This window comes from Mauremys reevesii, linkage group 21 (genome assembly GCF_016161935.1).
Source record: "Mauremys reevesii isolate NIE-2019 linkage group 21, ASM1616193v1, whole genome shotgun sequence".
Taxonomy (NCBI): domain Eukaryota; kingdom Metazoa; phylum Chordata; order Testudines; family Geoemydidae; genus Mauremys; species Mauremys reevesii.
Window position 1 is genome coordinate 19848333 of NC_052643.1, and position 22313 is coordinate 19870645.

General features: G+C 44.8%; 1 protein-coding gene across 3 annotated transcripts in view; it reads left to right on the forward strand.

Moving 5' to 3' along the window:
• CAMTA1 (calmodulin binding transcription activator 1) overlaps positions 1 to 22313 on the forward strand; it is an 833035-nt gene that overhangs the window by 708745 nt on the left and 101977 nt on the right. For all 3 annotated transcript variants that reach the window (XM_039508612.1, XM_039508610.1, XM_039508611.1), the window contains 2 exons: positions 13160 to 13300; positions 16147 to 17999. In XM_039508612.1, coding sequence (XP_039364546.1) covers positions 13160 to 13300; positions 16147 to 17999 — 1994 coding nt within the window. The remainder of the gene's footprint in view (positions 1 to 13159; positions 13301 to 16146; positions 18000 to 22313) is intronic.

Sequence of the window (22313 nt, forward strand, 5' to 3'; positions counted from 1 at the left end):
TCGGGGTTTAGCTGATCATTATATTTGGGGTTGGGAACGAATTTTCCTCCAGGGCAGATTGGCAGAGGCCTTGGGGGGTTTTCGCCTTCCTCTGCAGTGTGGGGCACGGGTCACTTGCTGGAGGATTCTCTGGACCTTGAAGGCTTTAAACCACAATTTGAGGACTTCAGTAGCTCAGACATAGGTTAGGGGTTTGATACAGGAGTGGGTGGGTGAGATTCTTTGGCCTGCGTTGTGCAGGAAGTCAGACTAGACAATCATAATGGTCCCTTCTGACCTTAAAGTCTGTGATTATGTTCTTGGGGTAGTTTCAGATCTAGCCTCTACGGTCAGGGCGATACCCAACAGCTCCATAGGCGTAAAGGCGGAATTGTCACAGATGCTATGGTGATTTGGGCCTATTGCAAAAACCAGTTGAGGGAGTCCGTTTCTTCCAGAAACCAGACCTCCTTTGGCTTGATTTAGCTAGTCATGGACTCCTCTCTTATTATAATGTATGTCTTCTATCTATGAGGCTCAGGGTCCCAAAGGCAAGGCATTGCTTTCCTGCCTGGCTTTGCTGCTATGATTAAAAACCAGAACCTGGGTGTCTAGTAATGGGGCAACTTCTCACTTTTGCTGATGCTGTGTTTATATTTGTGCTAGACTGTAAAGGAGAAGGGGCTTAGGAACTGGATCAGTGGAAGGAGGGAGACATACCAAAGCCTTTTATAATATTCAAAATCAACATGTTGTCCAGTCAGGAGTTCACGTGTGTGTCTTCAGCATCAGTGAAAATACAGGGGAGGGAGCAAGATTGAAAAGTTGTCAGTGAAACCTCTGCGTTGTATGGTGTGTGCAAAGCTCTATCTCACACCAGAATGATGAGCATTAAGAACGTAAGAGTGGTCATACTGGATCAGATCAATGGTCCGATCTTCTGACAGTGACCAGTTCCAGGTGCATCAGAGGGAATGAACAGAACAGGGCAATTATCGATTTGTTTCATCTTCTGTCATCTAGTCCCACTTTCTGGCAGTCAGAGGTTTAGGACACCCAGAGCATGAGCTTGCATCCCTGACCGTCTTGGCTAATAGCCATTGATGGACCAGTTCTCTGTGAACTTATCTAATTCTTTTTTAAGCCAATTATGCTTTTAGTGTTCACAACATTACCTGGCAACAATTTCCACAGGGTGACTGTGCACTGTATGAAGTAGTACTTCCTTTGTTTATTTTAAATCAGCCGACTATTAATTTCATTGGGTGAAGCCTGGTTTGTGTATTATGTGAAGGGTAAATAACACTTCCTTATTCACTTTCTCCACACCATTATGATTTATGAACCTCTTTTACATTGCCCGAGTCATCTCTTTTCTAATCTGAACAGTCCCAGTCTTTTTAATCTCTCCTCAGATAGAAGCTGTTCCATACCCCAATCATTTTAGTTGCCCTTCTCTTTACTTTTTCCAACTCTAATGCATCTTTTTGGAGATGGGGTGACCAGAACTGCAGGCAGTATTTAAGGGATGGGCATACCATGGATTTATATAGCAGTATTGTCTATATATCAGTCGTATTATCTATCCTTTTCCTAAAGGTTCCTAACATGTTACTTGTACACACCATTCATTTATATTAGGAGTGTGAGCCAAGCTCATGAAACGTGTAGTGTTGGAAAACCCTGTTTTTTTTTCAGTAAAAAAATATAGCATTTTGACTGTATATGTGGGCCTGTTTGGCCCAAGAGCAGTGGGTACTTGCGCATTGTATCTGCTGGCACAGCCAGAATGAGTTTTGCTCTCAGTGCCTGGATACCATCATGCAGAGTTGTTTGCTCTCCTTTGCTGAGTCTTGGGGGAAATCCCTTTCCAAGGCATGCCTGAGTCAATCAGGAGTAACTCCATTGAGATTGCACTGAAGTAAAACTGGTGTAGGTGAGATGAGTAAGGCTCAGCACTGGCTGCTGAAGAGCTCCAACCCAGCTTCCTAGAGCAGCTCTCCCCACCCATAGAGCAAAGGTGGGCGTTCCCTAATGGAAGTACTTTAAAAGCAAGGAGTTGATGAACGTGGTAAAGTCTCTTCAGCTGAGGGAATTGTGCAGGTGACAACAAAATAAAAAAATGGGTTTGTTCCTTGTTATTTAAGAAAATGCTGGTTTTCTGTTCACTTGCTCTCCCCTCTTTCTCCCCTTATATTAACTCTCTCTCTGCTCTTACTGGACATCTCCTTGTACGGCTCAGAGAGGTGGATCAGGTTTGGGACAGAATTTTCAAAAGAACTCAAACAAGCAGCTGGCATTGTTCTCAATGGGGTGGCAGAGAGAGAATTCCATTGTTCTCAGTAAGGCAGCAGGGGGCATTCCTGGACGCTGAGCTCTATTGAAAATCTGCTTCATGGAGCAGACAGCACTGGAAATTTTCCTCTTAACCTGAGTTACAAGACACAAAGAGTTAAAATGCGCCATGCCTGGGTGGCACAGAAGAGGCGCTCTGTCCCATTCTTCCTTGCCTGAGTTGTTGGGACCAATCCACCTGATGACACTCTCCTCCCTACATCCAATGCTGATGAGAAGCACATTTGTTATTATTCTCAGTTGACAGCTTCTTATGCCAGCTGGAGCAGTCACTGGTGAGAGAAATAGCACTCTAGCAACTGAGCTGAGACCAGCAAAATCATTCCACCCGATTGGGAGAGACGGGCTTGTTCAGACTAGTTTTTGCTCTCATTTGTCTTTGCTGAGAGATACAGTGCAATAATCCATACTGGAGGTTGGAATGAGCCACAGAGATCAGGTCTGGTCCTGAACTGTCCCAAAGTCTTTCCAGGGCCCCAGTTTTATTTTAAGTTTGTCACTAAATGAGGCTTTTAAAAATATTAAAATGTTCATTCTGCTGTAATGACACATGCTGCTATGAGGAAAGCCCATAGATTCAGCATCAACAGCTTGGAGTACAGTGCTACTGCTCATGGTAGTCAGCCTTTGCATCCAACTTCCCTCTTTCCCCTGTGATCCTGACACAGAGATTATGCCCTGTGATGCTGGCAGCTAGCGGAGGGGCGTAGCCACTTGTGACATTCACTACTTGATGTAGGCATGGATGGGAGCACGAGCGAGTGATGACTGTGCTAGGAGCACCAGGGCCCCTCATAGTTGTCACTGGCACATGCACAGAATATCCTACTAGCAACAGTAAATGCCAGGGTCATGGAAATAGAAGAAGCCATGAGATTAAGCTTGATGGTTTATTTGGGGTTCTTGGATAGAGCAGGAGACAGGTTTATGAGAAAAGGGAATATAGTGTCTGACTATAAGGAGAGAGAATGGTGAGCAGGTGGGAGGTGGATTCCACCAGTATGATTGCACTAGAGCCAAAGGTGGATGACTACATACAATTTAATGACCTGAAGAGGTATTAGTCCATCTTGTGCTTGAGTACAGCTGTGGGAATTTCAGAGAGATCTTTGGCTTCCTCCTTCAGATGTGCCGGGGGCTTTTTTCTTGGGAGGGGTGGGAAAAAAGCTTCTATAAAAACATTTTTTAAAGTGAAAGCTACAAAATATGTAGGGTAGCATGAAACCAGTTGAGACCTAAATGGTCCTTGGCCTCTGTGTCACAATGAAAAGGTGCGTAATCCCCCTTTCTGTGCTGGCTTAATACCTGTATGATGTGTGAACAGGAGAGGGGCACCTCACAGACTTTGGACGGTTCCAAAGTTTCTGTGGCGTGGGCTCATTTTGTGGTGCTCCTGGTAGGTGCCCAATTCCGCCTGGTGTACCAAAGACTGCGGCTACTTGGCAATGCCTCCAGTGAGACAAGGGGCTAACCACACTAAGGCTATGGCGACCACCTTGAATTCACAGATAATTCAGACTCACACGAACAAGTTAAACAATAACTATAAACTTTCTATAAAGGTCTGATTAAAGAAAAGTATATAGCCAATAAGAATATTCTCTGATTAAAATGACTGGAGATATTAATAATACTTTTTTTTATTACTAAAAACTATGCTGGCAAACATGCTAGGTCACGTGACTACAGGCCTGCCAACAGGGAGGGGGGCAATTGCCCAGGGGCCCGGGCAATTTTAAAGGGCCTGGGGACCTCCGGCTGCTGCTGCTGCCAATCCTTTTCCTCTCTAATGTCCCCAGTGAGATACCACACCAACTTTATCTCCTCTTAAATGCCAGCCTGGCATTCCTTGAAAAATGCCCTTGTGCTGTGTATGTCTGAGAAGCAGATATGAAAGTTGACTGGCTGTCCCAGAACACGAAGTTTGGTCAATCGTGAAATACTAGCTAAGTAGTTAAAGTTTTGTTCGCTTCTTGTGAGCTAAGTGTAAGAACATTTGTTCTGTCTCTGCCAACTGAGCTTTAGCAAACCAGGTATGAAATTCTGAGTATTGAGAAAGGGACTGACTCAATGATGATAACTTTATCCTGATTAACATTGATAGAAACAAGAAGTCTTAGTAAGAGTTACTTTTTATTATAGGTGAGTATCCTGTAGATTGCTTAGGAGAACAATTTAAGGCCATGATCTTAGGTGCTGTTCTCTGGGCAGTTCTTGAACTTCCAGTGTTAAATGTAAAAGTTGCCATAGCACTCAGTAAAGCTGCACAAGTCTCGGTTCCCTAACTTGCCCTCTTGGGCTAGCAATGATCAGGCTTTGCCCCTTCTTGACAGACGGGAAGAATGCACATCCCCCAGGGGTCCATGCTGCTCTTTGAGCTAGGTTATAAGAAGCAGTGCAAAGGTATGTGATGTGCACCTTTCCGTTGCCCCATGCCAGTGAGACAGCAAGCACATCCTCTCTGTGCTGAACTCAGGTTTCACGCCACTCTGCCACCAGCACAGATAGTGTGGGGATGCATCAGGAGCACTGGCGGCCTGACTGGCAACACAGGTACTTCAACAAGCAGTTCCAAAAAGGTTGCAGTATGTGCTAGTGCTGCAGATATCATGCTTGTAAGTCTGCAGCGATTTGCTCTTTACTTGGCATGGGCTGATCATCTTATCATAAGAATAAACGTCCCTTCCATAATAGGTCACAACCAGAGCAAGACAGGGTGCAAACGTTTGGCTTTGATGACATCCTCCTGGTAGTTGGAGTCCCTGGTTATGCACCTGAAAGGCACATTTAAGTAGTTTAAAAGTCAGATTTAGGGTGTTAGGTCAGGTTTTATCAAACAGCAGAACATGTTCCAGAATGAGGATTTGGGAGCATTCTTACCTGCAGTAAACAGAGATCTAGCCTTGTTTATTACAAACTGTCCACCTTTTTCTGGTGGCTATTTGATAAGTGCCAGCAGTGTACTCAACACTTGTCAGAGCAAAAATAAAAATAGTCCCTTCCCTGAAGCAATTACAGTTTAAAGGACAGATGGGCAGAACACACTCTGAGAAACCCAGACAGGAGGAGAGTTTAGCTGTGTAACGAGAGAGGTTCCAGATCTAAATCACTTATGATGTTGTGGCAGAGAGGGGATTTAACATGGGGTTAGTATTTGGTAGCATTGTAGAAGAAGTGAGTGCTCAGGTGGGATTTGAATCAGGAAAGGGTGAGGGCCTGTGGTGAGCCAGAGGAAACCAGTAGTGCATTCAAAGGGGGTGACATAGTCAGACTGAAAGGTGAAGGTAATTTTAGCAGCTGGATTTTGGATGGCCCCAAGGAGAGATGTTGCTCAAAGAGGCCAGAGGGGAAGAGGTTGCAGTAATCAAAAGGGGATATGATCAGTGCATGGATTAATGTTTTATCTGTCAGGACAGAAAGAAATAGGTGGGTTTTCAATCTTTTGTGGGGAGGACGTTGTAAGATTTGGGGACAGCATGGATGTGTGGGGAGGGGACAGAGGCATGAAAGACCACCGCAATGGTCTCAAACCTAGGTGTGTACTGGGGATGGGGAGTAGGCTTGGTGGCATAGTCAACAGCAGCGAAGGAAGTTGCCAGGATTTAGGGTGAAACTAGGAAGCTAAGTTCTGTCCCTATTTAAGTTTCCTTTGGCTTCTGATCTTTTTTGCTAGTTATTTGTTTCATAATTCACTTCCCTGTGCTGCTGCTGATCAAAGAAAGTCCTGACCGTGCTAATGAATGGGTAGCTATTGAATCAATACTGGAAGGTCATTTTGATTCTCTCCTTCCCCACAACAGAAAAGGCAGATGCTTGGAGGAGTGACCCCTCCCTCTTCCAGAACAGGCCTGAGGCATTTCTGCTAGCATCTCCATTTGCAATGCTTAATGATGAACTTTCCACCAGCCCCAGTTCTCTGTTTCTCAAAACACCACTCCCTTATACATCTTTAGCCACTTGGATTCCACAGGTTTCTAACATGCTGTACAGAGGCTGTGTCAGGGAACAGGACACATTTCACAACAGCCCTTTTTGGAGGGGAAGGGAAGGATATTGGAGTTGTTTGCAGGATTTATTTAAATTATACATAAGTGCAGAAGGAATCTGCACAGAAATTAGAATTAAAATACTTTGCAGCATTTAGCTGCTTCCTTTTTGATTTCCACATTCTGACCTTAAATTTAATCAAAGATGCTTTTTAAATGGTTTAACTTTTTCAGCCTTTAAGAAAGGGGCGGGGCATGTGTTGTTTTTATTAACCTTTCTTTCACAATGCACGTTTTCCCCTATAGAAATCTCCTTTCCCGCGGATTCATTATGTGTCGGGAAGCCGAGCGTGACATGTTAAAAGCCATCTTGATAGTATTTGATATTCAGTACTAACAGCTCACCATCTAATAGGGTTTTTTTCTTTAAAGGGGGAGGGAGACAATCTGCATATTGGATGTGCCAAGACAGTAGGTAATTTAAATTAGGCATCCAGAAATTCTCTGCTTTCAATCTGTCACCCTTCACTGGCTTTTCATTTTATAACCTTCATAACAGAAGGGGGAGTATAAGCACCAGAAGAGTCACAGCACATTGATAGAGTCTGGAGCTGGAACCTTGCTCAATCAGCAAGTGCAAAGCTAGAGATGGAACTTTTCCACTAAATGCCACCTGTTAGCAGAAGCCTGAAGCCTCATTGGCTCCTCCAAGAACTAAAGATCAGAAAATACAGCCAATGAGATCACTGAGAAATGCAATCGTAGAGAAACATGTAGCCTCTTGAAATGATGATGTCAGACTATGAAATGTGGATGTTCCCCAGGAAAGCTCAGTGTTTGGAGATCTCACTTGAGAATGCTACAGATACGTTTAAGATCAAAAGCTTCAGCTCCTGCCTGCTTCCTGCAATAGATCCATGTTGTGAGTTTAATATAAGGGAAGAACCTGAAATAGTAGGCTGCCATATGTATCCAGCTATAAAGCTGTCTGTGTTCCTTAGCTTGCAGCTCACAACTTGCTTGATTCAAGCTTCAGACAAATCATTATCTATACATAAACCATGAGACATGATTCAGGTATCAGACTTGTGCCCTGTAATACCTTGCTTATCACCGGATTTAGCAGCAGGAAGCAACCTTGACATAGTTCTGCAAAGCAGACCTTTCTGTGGGCAGTAGTATACATCCACTTCACTGCCATTGCAAGGAATTGTGGGAGAAACTGAAAATATCTCACTGCAAAATAAATTTCTCAATATAACTGCAGAGCAGGAACTTTATATAATGTAGAAAAAATCTTAGACATCGAGGCATACAAGTTTACCCGTACCTCGATGATTGACTGATCGAAGGCCACTCACAGGCTCAGGTTCAGCGTAGTTTGGGCCACCTTTTGGGTGCTGGATCTGCTAATAAACAAACAGAAATCAACATTGGTCCTGGTGCAGAGAACAGAGTTTATTGGGCAGTGCTTGACTCCGCCAAGTCCTACCTTCCTGAGATCAAGTTCATAACTATGTCTGATCTAATTGCCCGGGTCACAGCTCACCCACTTATGACTGCCCAGGTGTGCTTCAAGCTGTTAGGTCATATGGCAGCAAACTCCTGACATCAGAAACCCCTTATACAATGTTCTTCAAGGATAAGGTCCAGCTGCACTCCCACCCAGGTTTCCTACCAAAGGTAGTGTAGCAATTCCATAACAATCAGGAAATTTTTCTGCCTGTCTTCTTTCCAAAGCATCACACAGCACTGATGAGGAACATCAGCTCCGTACATTAGAGGTTAGGCGGGCCCTGGCCTTCTGTATCAAGAGGACCAAGCCCTTCTGCAAGTCTGCACAACTTTTTGTTGCAGTAGCGGAAAGGATGAAAAGACTACCAGTATCACCCCAAAGACTCTTGTCCTGGATAACCGCCTGCATCTAAGCTTGCTACAAACAGGCCAAAGTTCCGCCTGCGGTGATTGTGACTGCTCATTCCACGAGAGCCCAGGCTTCGTCAGCAGCATTCCTCATGCAGATACCAATCCGAGAGTTCTGCAGAGCTCAAACATGGTCATCGGTTCATACCTTCATGTCCCACTACACCATCACCCAACAGTTTCAATGCCAGTTTTGGGAGAGCAGTGTTGCAATCAACACGTCCATGAACTCCGAGCCCACCTCCAGGGACACTGCTTGAGAGTCAGCTAGCATTGCGTGGACATGAGAAAGCACTCAAAGAAAAAATTGGTTAATAACCTTCTGTAACTATTGTTCTTTGAGATGTATTGCTTGTGTCCATTCCATGACACACACACACACACCCGCCCTAGCCCTCTGTTGGAGTTACCGGCAAAAAGGAACTGAGAGGTGCGGAGCCGGCAGCAACCCTTATACCGGCGCATGTGCACAGGGATCCAGGGGGCACTAGGGCTGGTCCAATGGACAGCACTAAGGAGGAAAATCTCCGGCAACTCGCACACCTAGCTTGGAATGGACATGAGCAGCACATCTTGAAGAACAACCGTTATGGAAGGTTAGAGTCATCATTTTTTCTGTTTAAAAAAAAAAAAAGTTTTCTGGACTTGTCATTTCCCCATTTGGGGTATTTCTATTCACAGTACCAAGGTATGCCCTGGTCACCAACTTTCAAGCATTGTGCAACTTTCTCCAGGCCTATGTTAGTGAGTGACCCACACAATAGCTGCCGGAAGTGCTTGGAAGAGCCACATGTGAATGACAGGTGTCAGATCCGCAGGGAGTTCAAGCCTAGGACAAAGAAGAATAGGGAGGGTAGGCTGAAATTCCAGCTGATGGAGGCAGTGCTCAGGCCATGGTTGGAGCCGTTGTGGTCTGACTTCGTGCTGAGTGTTGCAGCTTCCGTGAGAAGTGCAACTTCAGGGTTAGCAGAATCCCGGCACCATTCTCCCTCATCTTTACTGAGGAAGAAGTACAGGGCTTCCAGACAGGCACCTGCCAGGGGAAGATATCTGCCCCCAAGTCTTGTAAGAGGATAGAGGAGTCCAGCGAGTGCACCTGAAACCTAAGCACTCGTCCTTCAAATTTATGCCTAAACTGGCAGTCAACTTCAGTGCTGCAAGGGGCACCATCAACTTCTTTGGCACCACAAGAGACCATCTTGGTGCCAGTTACCCCAGAAGTATTATGGTGGCAAGAAGCCTATTTTGCCTCTCAGTGCTGGGGTCTCTGTCCTTCCAAGAGTCCAGTCTCTTGGCACCACTGCCAGTGATTCCACCTTCGGTACTGCATTTTCCTGCTTCCTGGACAGGCAGTCTCTCAATACCATCTAAGGAGAAGCCTGCAGCGTGAGTGTGTGTGTGTGTGTGTGTGTGTATATACATAAAATGAAACTGTGGCTCTTTTGGATAATGTTGATCACTAATTTGGCTCCAGAACCGCTGAGATCCGAGTATCACTGCATTATGTGCTCTCCCAAGGTTTTGAGTACCTCTATAGTCATCCACCACCGGCCTCATTAGTTGTGACATCAGTTAATGAGAAACGGTGTTCAGGGTTCCAGCCTGTCAACCCCAGATCAAAGGATGCTAAAAAGATGGACTTATTTGGCAGAAAGATGTATTCGACAGGGCCTTTGCAGCTGCATATCACTAACCAACAGGCTCTGCTGGGGCAGTATGATTTTAATTTATGGGGCTCTGTGGAAAAGTTCAGAGAGCTGTTTCCAGAGAATGCTAGACAGGAGTTTCCTTTCTTCATCAATAAGGGCAGACTAGTCATGAGAACATAACTGCAGGCAGGGCTGGACGCAGCCCACGCAGCAGCTAGAAGCATGGCTGAAACACTAAGGTGTGGCATTTAGTTTCATCAAGGTACATCTGTCTGCTATTTCAGTGTTCCATCCTAAGGTGGACAGTCACTCTGTTTTGTCCAATGACATCATGTCCATAAGGTTTTTAAAGATCTTAGTCAAATTATACTCTCAAGTGCAAGAGCCCAATTCCCCTGTGGAATCTAAACCTAGTATTGTCATTTGAACTGTGGGCTACCAGTTCTCAGCTGCTTCTGTCAATGAAGTTGGCTTTTCCAGTGGTCATTACCTTGCACAGAAGAGTTGGGGAGCTGGGAGGATTAATGTCGGGACCTCCATATATGATCTTAAGGACAAGGTTTGCCTGCACCCTCATCCAAAGTTCCTCCCAAAGGTGGTTTTCTCTTTCCACATCAACCAGCCTACTTATTTGTCTGTTCTCTGCCCAAAATGACATACAAGCATGGAGAAAGAGCCTTGGCATTTTATCCAGATAGAACCTGACACTTTTGTGAATCTTTCCAGCTGTTCATAGCAGTGGCTGATAGAGTAAGAGGTCAATCAGTCTCCACCCATAGAATTTCTTCCGGGATCGCCTCCTGTCTATGCATGTTCTATGGTTTGGCCAATGTCACTCTGAGTTACAGCTCATTCAATGAGGTCACAATCAAACTTGGTGGCCTTTCTGGCACAAGCTTCAGCTGCAGACATGTGTAAAGCAGCAGCCTGGTCCTCAGTCCACATGTTTGCCTCCCACTATGCTGTGGCTCAAGACTCCAGAGATGATGCTAGAGTGGGACACGTTGTTCTTCAGTCTTTATTGAAATAGACTCTGATCCCACATCCTGTTTTACAGCTTGTGAGTCACCATGAGTGGAATGCACATGACAATCACTGGAAGAAGAAAGTCAGTTACTAACCTGTTCCGTCACTGTTGTTCTTCGAGATGTGCTGCACATGTCCGTTCCAGGACCCACTGCCTTATCTCTCTACATCAGAGTGATGGTAAGAAGGAACACAGGGGGCTAGGGGTGGCTCCCCTCTTTATACCTGCACACAGGGGCATGCACCAGCAGAGGGAGCTTGAAGAAGTGTCTGTCGGCTGTGCTCTGGGTGCACAGATACCAAGAGTGGAATGGGCATGTGCAACACATCTTGAAGAACAACAGATACAAAAGAGGTTAGTAACGGTTATTTCTCCATGTCCACTGAAGGTAGGACAGTAAGTAATGGGATTAATCTGCAACAAGGGAGATTTGGGTTAGGTATTAGGAAAACTTTATAACGAGAAGTATAGTTATCTAACAGGTTACCAAAGGAGGTTGTGGAATCTCTGTCATTGGAGGTGTTTTAAGAGCAGCTTAGACAAACACTGTCAGGGATGGTCTAGGTGTACTTGGTCCTGTCTTAGTGCAGGGGGATGGGCTAGCGATGACCTCTTAAGGTCCCTTCCGCCTGACATTTATATGATTCTGTTAATTCAGTGATTCCAGGTTAAGGCTTTGGGGGCTTGAATCTGCAAGGAACCTTCTTTGGTGGAGTGCCCCAGAGTGCTCGGCACCTTTAAGGACAAGACCTAGTGCTTGAACCAAAAATTGCAGAAGCTGAATGGACAAAGTTAAGGGGGAAAGATTGTGATTCACCTTGCAAATGATCTTGCCAACATATAGGGCTTCTGAGAATCTAAAAACACATTCTAGAGCACACAAGGGACATTAAACAAAAATATATAGCAGAAGAAGGCATAGAGAAGTACTAGAGGAAATAAAATGAAAATAACTTTTGTAAAATACCTTTCTCTAGCATATTTCACTGAAAGTAGCTCCTCATTTTGTTAGGTTGAAAAAAGCTATTTTATATGAGATTCTGCACTTGAAAAATTCCGGGATGAAGCCATAATTCTAAGAGTTAGCTCCTATGTCAACAATTCAGCCCTCCCATTGGCCTGACTAGCACACTAGCCAAGGGAAGTGCATCAAAAAGCTGCCCTCAGCTTTTCTACCAATGGCTTAAAATTTCCTATTGCATTAGTAAATTGTTGGTTGGTGATTTTATATAAAACTATTTAACTCTACTTTCACATTATGCAGTCAAACGATAGCAGAATGCTGCTCTAAAACCTGCGCAGTTACTCGAATCAAACACAGCTACTGTCATTCCCCATCTTTGCAGCTTACTAGTTTCCAATAAATGTTAAATACACTGTCAGGAGAGTTTTCACCACTATTTTTTTTATCACTCACCTTGTTTAATGAACCCCTGCCAACAGGAAACTGAAATCCATTTCCTGCTGAAATCTTTTTTCTCCTTGGTGTGTGTTCACTGGTTTATTATTGAAAACTTGCTCATGGCATTAGGAAGAAATCATCTGTACAAATGCCATGGAGTTTGCAGACAGATGAATGCAGAGAAGGTGGGTAAAATTTGCAACCTCATTCCCCAGACCAGGTCTTTGTTACATAGTTGTTGTTGTTGGTGGGTAGTACACTGGTATCGGGTGTTTTAAGGTATTTAAATAAATATCTTACTAGGCAATTATCTTCGCCAGTTCTTCTGGAGCTGAAGCAGTTGTGCTGTATGTTCGTTTTCTCTCTCTCTCTCTCTCTCTCTCTCTCTCTGTGAGTAGTTAAATAGAAAGCTAGGCACTAGCAACTCTGGAACACTAGAGGCTCCTATAGAGATATCTGAGAGGTGGTGAGGCATTAGAGAAGGGGGCTTTAAGTCAGGGTCCCTTAGTTATATGCCTGGCTCTGTATTACCTTGGGTAAGTCACTTAACCACTGGGGCTCACTTTTTAAAAATGGGAGTAATTATACCTACCTCACAGGCTGGTTGTGAGGCCTAATCCATGCATGTTAAAGCACTTTGAGATCCTTGAATTGAAGAGAGTAGAAAATAGTAAAGTATTATTAATTAATATTGTTCTTTACTATTATCCTGCAGATCTGACAGCACTGTGAAGCAGAAGAATAGCCTCACACGTGTTTTTGGGGATAGCTCTTGATGATTTGCTGCTGTGTTCTGACTAGACTCTGATGGATGTTTTCTGCTGTTCTCTCTCCACAGTTCATGGCATTAAGTGGACATGCAGCAATGGGAACAGCAGTTCAGGGTTCTCTGTGGAGCAGCTTGTACAGCAGATCCTTGATAGTCACCAGACCAAACCACAGCCTCGGACGCACAATTGTCTCTGCACCGGCAACTTGGGTGAGTAGCTGGTTACAGTAGAGAGCAGACAACAGGGCTAAGTCCCCTTCCAAATCAAAACTCAACTGCATACCAAGAAACCCATCTGCATCCAGAGATCCACTTCAGATTCTGATTTCCTATGAATGGGCCTTGTGAGCCACTGCTAAGAAACCACTGCTGATGTCTTCAAATAAGACAACACAGAGAAGGCTAAATGGGATCTTCACATATTTTTCTGTAGTTCAACAGGGCCGCCCTGTTTGGCAGCTGATTACTCTCTTCAAGGTGACTGCTGATCTCATTCTAGGTGTTTCCTGGAAAGGATTTTCCATGCTTCTGAATGTGGATTTGGGAGTCCTACTATGTTACTAAATATTTGCCATGTGAGAATTAACCTTTTAGCAAAGTAAAATGACCCTTATTTGATGGAATAAAAATTATGCTAGAATAAAAACCTCACTGGGCAGCTGAGTAAAAGTCTCTGGGAAAATCCATAAATAAGATGTTATCTGCTATGAAATGCTGAACTTTTTTCTATTTCCTTTTTATCTTCACGATCTCTCAGATTGTAGCTTTAATCTAAGCTCAGCGTATTCTTTGTTGTTACCTAACCATTAAAAATATTTTGCCACAAATTTTGAGATACAGTTAATCCAGGAGTAAGTGATGAAGCCTCAAACATATTAAAGATGCAACATGGGGTTTTGAAAAATATGGAGACTGTAACATGCGAGCTCTCGGAATTCATCAGTTCCCTCTACTGGCGGCTTCCTCTAGAAAGCATGTTGTGTCCTGCAGCTTGCTCAAATTGTGTTACTGACACTTTCTGGGCACCATAAGCCTTACACTGTGCTGTGTGCCCATAGGGCATTTCAGATGGTTAATTACAAGATAACAAAGAGTGAAAATAGTCCTCGGGTTTTTTTAATGTTGATGGAAATAGTGAATGAAAATTCCTTCCTGTTGAGAAGAGTTCTGCTTGGCTGAGATTGCCTGAAACAGCTAGGAAAGGTACATCCTCTCTAGTGTTAGCGCTTTATAATAAGAAGTGAGAATCTGAGTGATTCACTTTTCCAACTCATCTGCCTCATCCCTACCCCTTTTTGCTACTTTGGTCAAGTAAAATGTACAATAAATTAATTAGTCCTTAGAGAAATTTGTCAAAGAAAAATACCATCTGTGCTTCAGGTTTTTTTCCCCAGTCTTCTTATACAATCAAGATTTAAGTAAGACTGATGACCTCTGAAATACCTAGGTTTGGAATAAAATTCAACCCCTAAGGATCAGCACTTGATCCAGGCTTGCAGATCTGAACATGAATTATTTTATTCTTCCCTTTGATGTTTTGTCTTATGCTAAGTCTGCTGCTTGCTTTGTAATGTACCAGTATCACTTTGCTTTACAGCAGCTTGCATCCCCAACTTGTTACAGTCCCACTCAAAGATAGCAACTTGGAAGCCTCTCTCTAGTTCTTGTTCAGCTCTGTTCCTAAGAGAATGGAGAGATTTACTATTGCATTTAGTTTCAAAAGCTTTGTTCTGAACTACTTTAGGTGACCTGATTCAGATCTTGTACCTATAATAGAGAAGTTCCCCTTCAAGGGCAAGGAACAAAAAGATTTAGCAAATTATAGCAGCTACGCAGCCACTTTATGATACCCAGAAGAAGGAAGTTGTAATTGTAGCCATTAGCTATGAGGAGAAGGTTTCTTTACCCATTAGGTCATTGTACTGTACAATAATTAAGGTTCTTACCTCATTCTGGGAAAACTGAATCAATTAGAGGAAGAAATATCAAAAAATCATGGGCCTTTCTTCTCAGAAAAAGCATTCCCAGTGCCAGATTTTGTGAAAAGACAGTTGCCGAGAGAATCATTTACTCCAGCCAGCTTAATTTTGCAGCTTCCGGAAACAAGTGATACTCATCCCATGACAGGCAAATAAAGGCATGACTGGGATAACCTCCTATCCAGAATTGCTTTCTGGTGACCTTTCCTCACTGGTTTTTCATCCTGTCTGGTACTAATCACCAGTGTACAAAGCCTCTCAAGCTCCAAAATGTTTTAGCTGTCAGCCTGTGAACTGAATGCAACAGCTATGAAGTGCTACATATTACAGTACTTCTGGGAGGGGAAAGCTTTCTCTGTTCTAATTGACTTTCTCTGTAATAATTTGGCCAACAACTGTATTTGGACAAGATCATAAGAAAAATAACATAGATGGCTGGATGATGTAGGGAACGGAAGTGGGATATGGAGTCTTTCAGCTCTAGATCATCATTTGGCACTCAATCCACATGAGCAGATACCAAGCCATCTGACAGATGGCCTGTGTGAAATGAGTGTGTGTTGCTTGTATTGGAGGGAGGTTTGGGAGTCTTTTCCTAGTTCCTAGTGGAATGTGGCCCACATCTCACCATCCATCACCACAGCTGGCAGTAATAGGGGCCTGTCTCAAGAGTCCCAACAGTGAGACTTGGACACATACTGAACAACCCCGAGAGTGGGCACAGAGCCTGAACTCTCTCATTTCTAGAGGGGGTCTGATCAGGTCGGGGTAAAGCTGGCAGTGTGTGCTGTGTGTTTTTTGAAGGAAGGGGAAGGTGGTGTGGCTTGCTGTCATTGCGCATAGTGTATCTGTTCATGGATGTAAAAGGAAGTTCAGTTTTCAGAGCTGTCAATCTGACATTGGCAAGAAATTAACATTATTTAAAATCTCTCTCTCACACACTCCCATTCATACACACACACACTCTCTCTTGCTCTCAAGTACAGTTATCCCATGCCATAAATGAAAATAGCACAATTAATGTTATCTTCATTGATTAGTTTGTTAATTACACACGTTGTTTGTGTTTTGGAACAGGAGCAGGTAGCAGTGTGCATCACAAGTGTAACAGTGCCAAACATCGCATCATTTCACCAAAGGTCGAACCAAGGACAGGTGGGTACAGCACTCACTCAGAGGTACAAAATAATGATGTCTCTGAAGGCAAGAATGAGCACAGTCATGGCAAGACCTCCAGCCGGGAGAAGAGGAATGGCAAAGTGGCAAAACCTGTGTTGCTCCATCAAAACAGTACTGAGGTCTCTTCCACCAATCAGGTGGAAGTTCCTGACACTACCCAGAATTCTCCTGTGTCCATCAGCAGTGGATTAAATAGTGACCCTGATATGGCTGATAGCCCAGTAGTCACTGGTGTCTCCAGCATGGCTGTTGCCTCGGTGATGGGAAGTTTATCGCAAAGTGCCACAGTATTTATGTCAGAAGTCACCAGTGAAGCCGTGTATACCATGTCACCCACCACTGGCCCAAATCAACACCTCCTATCCTCAGATGCCGCTGCACAAGGACTGGTACTGGCTGTGAGCTCAGATGGCCACAAGTTTGCTTTTCCTACACCAGGCAGTTCAGAGAGCTTGGCTATGTTGCCCACCAATGTCTCTGACGAGCTTGTGCTCTCTACAACTCTGGATGGTAGCAGAAAAATTCCAGAAACCACCATGAATTTTGACCCAGACTGTTTTCTTAATAATCCCAAGCAGGGACAGACTTATGGTGGAGGAGGCCTAAAAGGAGACAGCATTAGTACCAACATAAGACAGTCGCCCACGACAGAACGTGGGTTCAATTTCAGTGCAGCCCTAACTAAAGAGATTAAAACTGAGGACACTTCTTTTGAACAACAGATGTCCAAAGAAGCGTTTTCCTCCACTTCTGCATCTAATTCTCTCAGCCTTACTACAGGGTCAGGTCTGCTTCCATCTGGAGGCGGGCTGAGCCCAAGTACCACCTTGGAGCAAATGGACTTCAGTGCCATTGACTCCAACAAGGACTATTCTTCCAGTTTCAACCAGACAGTCCAGAGTCCTCATGTTCACCAGACCCCTTCCCCTAGCTTCTTTCTGCAGGATGCCAGCAAACCTCTCCCTCTTGAACAAAACACCCATAACAACTTGAATGACACAAGTGGCTCTTTTGTGAACACTTTAGGAATCCCCAATGTGAAAACAGAATCCTCCCAAACAACCTCTAATTGCAATGGCACAGTGGAAACTAGAATAGAGTCCACCTCTTCTCTCCAGCTCATGCAGTTCCAAGCAAACTTCCAGGCTATGACTGCAGACGCTGAAGTTCCCATGGAGACCTCCCAGCAGGCAGAAGGGAATGAAAATCTTCTTAAATCAGGGGATCTTCAAGCCTGTAACACAGAGCACTACATGCAGCCCGAGGCCAATGGTGGTATCAGGAATGGGAATAATCTCCCTATTCTCCAAGGAAATATGGTGCAAGGACTCTACCCAGTGGCCCATCCCAGCTTAAACAACTCCTCCAACATGGAGCTTAATTTGGACCATTTTGACATCTCCTTCAGCAACCAGTTTTCAGATCTTATTAATGATTTCATATCAGTAGAAGGTGGGAGTAATGCCATCTATGGGCACCAGCTGGTGTCCGGTGACAGTGCCGGGCTATCTCAGCCTGAAGATGGCAACAGAGCAACCTACAACCAGGCTGAAATGTGCATTCCTTGCTGCAGCCCTCAGCAAGCCAGCATGCAGCTCAGCAGTGCCGAGAATGGAACCAGTACCATGGCATACATGCATGTTGCTGAGGTGGTCTCAGCAGCCGCAGCACAAGGCACCTTGGGGATGTTGCAGCAGAGCGGGCGCTTATTCATGGTGACAGATTACTCACCAGAGTGGTCTTACCCTGAGGTAAGCTTCCAGCTTTTATTCATTAACAGTTACTCACCCATCTTTAATTCCTTAGTTAATAAGGGCTCCAGGAACCTTCTTATTTAAACTTTGACAAGGCTTTTAAATATCTCCTCTTAGAAATAAGAGCATTTGAGGTCATTTTCATGTCTGAGTGATCTTTTTATTAAGCACCTAATTACCCTGACAAGGCTTCTTTCCTCACTTACAAAGCATCAGAACAGAAATGTTTTGTTTCACTATAAAGCAAAGTATCTCCAATGTGATGCCTTCCCAGTGTTGCCTAGTTTATTTAGAAAAGTTGTGCATACTGCACATTGAGCCTGACACTTAAATCTGCAATTGGTTTTAATGTTGTCAGTAGCTAAATGTCCGGCCAGGAGTTCCTTTATTAGGTTCAGTACTTAACTTGGTTCCGTACCTTATGCCAGTGGTTCCCAAACTTCTTCTGCCACTTGTGCAGGGAAAGCCCCTGGCGGGCCGGGCCGGTTTGTTTACCTGCCGCATCTGCAGGTTCGGCTGATCGCGGCTCCCAGTGGCTGCAGTTCGCTGCTCCAGGCCAATGGGAGCTGCTGAAAGCGGCACAGGCTGAGGGACATACTGGCCGCCGCTTCCAGCAGCTCCCATTGGCCTGGAGCAGCGAACCACGGCCACTGGGAGCCGCGATCAGCCAAACCCGCGGACACGGCAGGTAAACAAACTGGCGCAACTCGCCAGGGGCTTTCCCTGCACAAGCGGCAGAACAAGCTTGGGAACCACTGGCTTATGCAGATACACTCACTTGCACCGCAGATTGGAAATGCCAGCACACAAACTCCTGTTTACGTGAAAACCCCGTACTGCTGGATGAAAAATATTCAGCCTTGACCATTATAATGAATAGACAGGATCAAACTGGTCAAGTGTAAAGAGAAATTGTCCTTTAGTAGTTTCTGAAGCCTAGACTTAGAAAATTTTCTTATGGGCTCATTATTGGGATAAATGCAGCAGTTCAAGAAAAAATCAGCTGTGTTATAATTGTTCAGAACTCTCTGAATTGTATGTCAATTATTGCATGTCCATTGTTTCTGTGATCTAAAACCACTAGAGTGCATCTAGACTCTGAAATCTCTTGATATGGAACGGTGAGTGGGCAGGAGGGAACACATCTGGGGCGAGGAGCAGAGTAGTTTACCTAGCTTTCAGTGAAATGACCATCTGATGACTCCAAGACAAAGCTGTTAAGGGAACAGGTAATGGATTACTTTCCTAAAGCCTTAGAAACGCACCTGTCGGGTACGAAGGAATTCAGTAAAATACAACCGCATTCATCCTTCAGAAAAGGAGGAGCTTCATGATCGCAGACTGTGCGAGTGGTCAGTCAGCATTAAATAGATGGCTACTTTGGGGAACTGTCACATTCCATTCAGTCACACTTCTTAACCCTGCCAGTTCCCATCCTGAGAACAGCCGATAGTGGCAGCCCAGCTACAGATCAGTGTACAGCTTACGTGCATAATACAAATGTAATCAACCACTTACTACAGTTCAGCCCTAATGCTGTACAGTACATTACAAATGTTGCTAGGAAAATCTGGAACTTTCTAGAATAGGAGATGGATGCCTATCAAGGCCTGAGGCCACAGTGGGGGTTTGGAATAACTCTATTTCTGGGACAAACTAATCAGCAATTGGTCATTGATTACCTACCATGTTCTGTTAGTGGTAATTTACCATCAACTGGTCCCCAGAGAGAGATTGGAAATCCAGCATGTTTGTATCTGGATGTTGGGTTTTTTTATTCTCTGAGAATCATCCCTCATAGCGTGTTAAAAAGCTGATGTGGCAGGGCCTGTGGTGAATATTACTGGTATTTTAAAAAAACTGGTTATTTATTGGTTTAATACTGTACAAAAGCACGATAACATGTTGTGTAGCAACTAAACCCCTCTGAAAATCAATGCCAATAAATAAAAGCATCTGTCCTTTTGTTTATCTTTAACCAACAGGTAAATAGCTCAGCTTCCGAGGGAAGTGTTTCCTTTCCACACTAACCAAACAGTAACAGAGTTTGGCAGTCCTGGCAGACAGGTCCAAAAATACATTGTCCCTCCCTTGTAAGCACCATCATCATGTTCCCATTGTGATGAGAGCTGCCAGCTGTGCATTTTACCAAAATAGAATCTGGGGTTCTTCACAAATGAAGGGGATCAGTGTGAATGGAGCCTGCCTTGCACAGGAGATACTAGGGGGTAGGTTGGAGATGCCATGCTGTGGTGCAGGCAGGAGCAAGAGGCAAGGCCCATGCAGTTATGCCAGAGGTAATAACATCAAGTGAATCCGAGAGTCAGCACTGCTACCTAGTGTAGTGAGACCTGCACCTGCACAGCTCACCTGCCTTAGCTTCATGAACATTTATTACTGAAGAGCCCAATGATCCTTAGCCATAAACTTTAGTGGCAGACAGGGAGACTACCTGAAACTCTGAGCCTGCTCGGAGAACTATTCTACATTGTTCAAAAGACTCTCTTGTAATATATTGTTACTGCTTTTCTGAATCTTCATTTTCTTTTTGTTATTTCCTTTGATGTTAGGCTTGTCCTTTTTGTTTTTTGGCTCTGAACTGGCCCTTTTCCTTCATTTTGATTTCATTCTCTTTGTCCTTGACTTGATTTCCCCATCCTTTAGCTCAGGACTGACCTGAGGAGCCAATTAGCCATTCAGAATATCTTGACAAAAGTGACCAAACAGACTGTTCTCTTCTGCACCTTTGGATTTGTCAATAGTGTTACTGTACATCTCATTGTAGACCCCAGTTTGCACCATATGAGGTCTTGGTCTGTGGAGAGGAAGCTCATTCTCGTTGACTTCTGCAGCAACAGCCTGCAAAGCTGTCTGATGAGCTGAGACTTTTAGATGCAGAGTGTAACCACTGTCTGAGCTAACTTTGTTTTCATCTGCCACAAGTTCCATGCTCCTGGTGGCTGTCAGATCTTTTACATTTGCCGCTGAATCCATTGCTATGATTACAGTTTTCAGACAGCTGCTCCTCCTAGCACCTGGTTGTAGAGGTGGGATTTTTTTCTCAGCATGACAATGATCAGATATTGGCAGCTCTGTCATTGTGTCTAGTGTGAGCCTCTTCTTTTTCCAGTTTTTTTTCTACAGAGGAATTTCATTCATTCTTTCTTTTTCTCTTGCTGTCTCCAGGTTCTGTTCTCTCGATGGAAGTGAGAACAAGGGGAAAGTAGCTTCTGGCACTGTCATGTTGTGCCAGGCAGGAGCAGGGCACACAGAGGCCCATGTGGTCACACCACACAGGAAATGCTTCAGTAATAAACCCAGAGTGAGCAATAGTCAGCACAACTGCCAAGCATAGTAGATCTACAAGCCTAACTCTAAGGGTATGTCTACACGGCCGTGTAAGCCCAGGTTAGTAGAAATCGAGTTTGCAGACCTCAGGTTTGTTAACCTAGGGCTTGAGCATCACATCTACATTCATTTGTAACCCCAGGTTAGGAATTGTTGAACCCTGGGTCAGCCTGGAGCTCCAGCATTATACAGGCCTGAGTCTAACCATCCATATCCCAGACCGTCCTCGTGCCCTTCCAAAACGTGGCCACTCTAACCCTTTGTTTACAAGTGCAGTGTGGGAAAAATTGACAACCCAGAGGACAAAGAAAGGCACCTGTGGGATTGTGGAATACTTTAGGTGGACTCCCAGAGCACGAGTCCAGTGGGACTGTGTTTACACTGCCAACCAATAGGTCTCGAACCCTGGGTTCCAGCTTGACTCAAGATCGGACCCTCCACCCCTGTGGGATCCTGAGGCCCTGAGTCCAAGCAGAGGCGGCTCTAGCTTTTTTGCCACCCCAAGCATGGCAGGCAGGCTGCCTTCGGCCGCTTGCCTGTAGGAGGTTCCCGGTCCCGCAGATTCGGCAGCTTGCCTGCGGGAGGTCCGCCAGTCCCGCGGCTTCGGCGTACCCACTACCGAATTGCCGCCGAATCCACGGGACCAGCGGACCTCTCGCAGGCAAGCCACTGAGGGCTGACTGACTGCCGCCCTCGCAGGGACCGGCAGGGCGCCCCCGCGGCTTGCCACCCCAGGCACGCCCTTGGAGCCGCCGCTGGTTAGTATGTAGATGGAAGGACAGTTAGGCTTGAGTCTGAGCTAACATTGAATAGTAGACATATCCTAAGTGCCTGCCAGCTACCCCTGCACAGGCAGTAGGAACAATCCTGGTCTTGTGCTCCCTGTCTGTGATCTCTCCTGTCCTGGCAACAGCACTAGTAACCACCTAACAGGACGCTGCAACCTTTCAAAGGGATATGTTG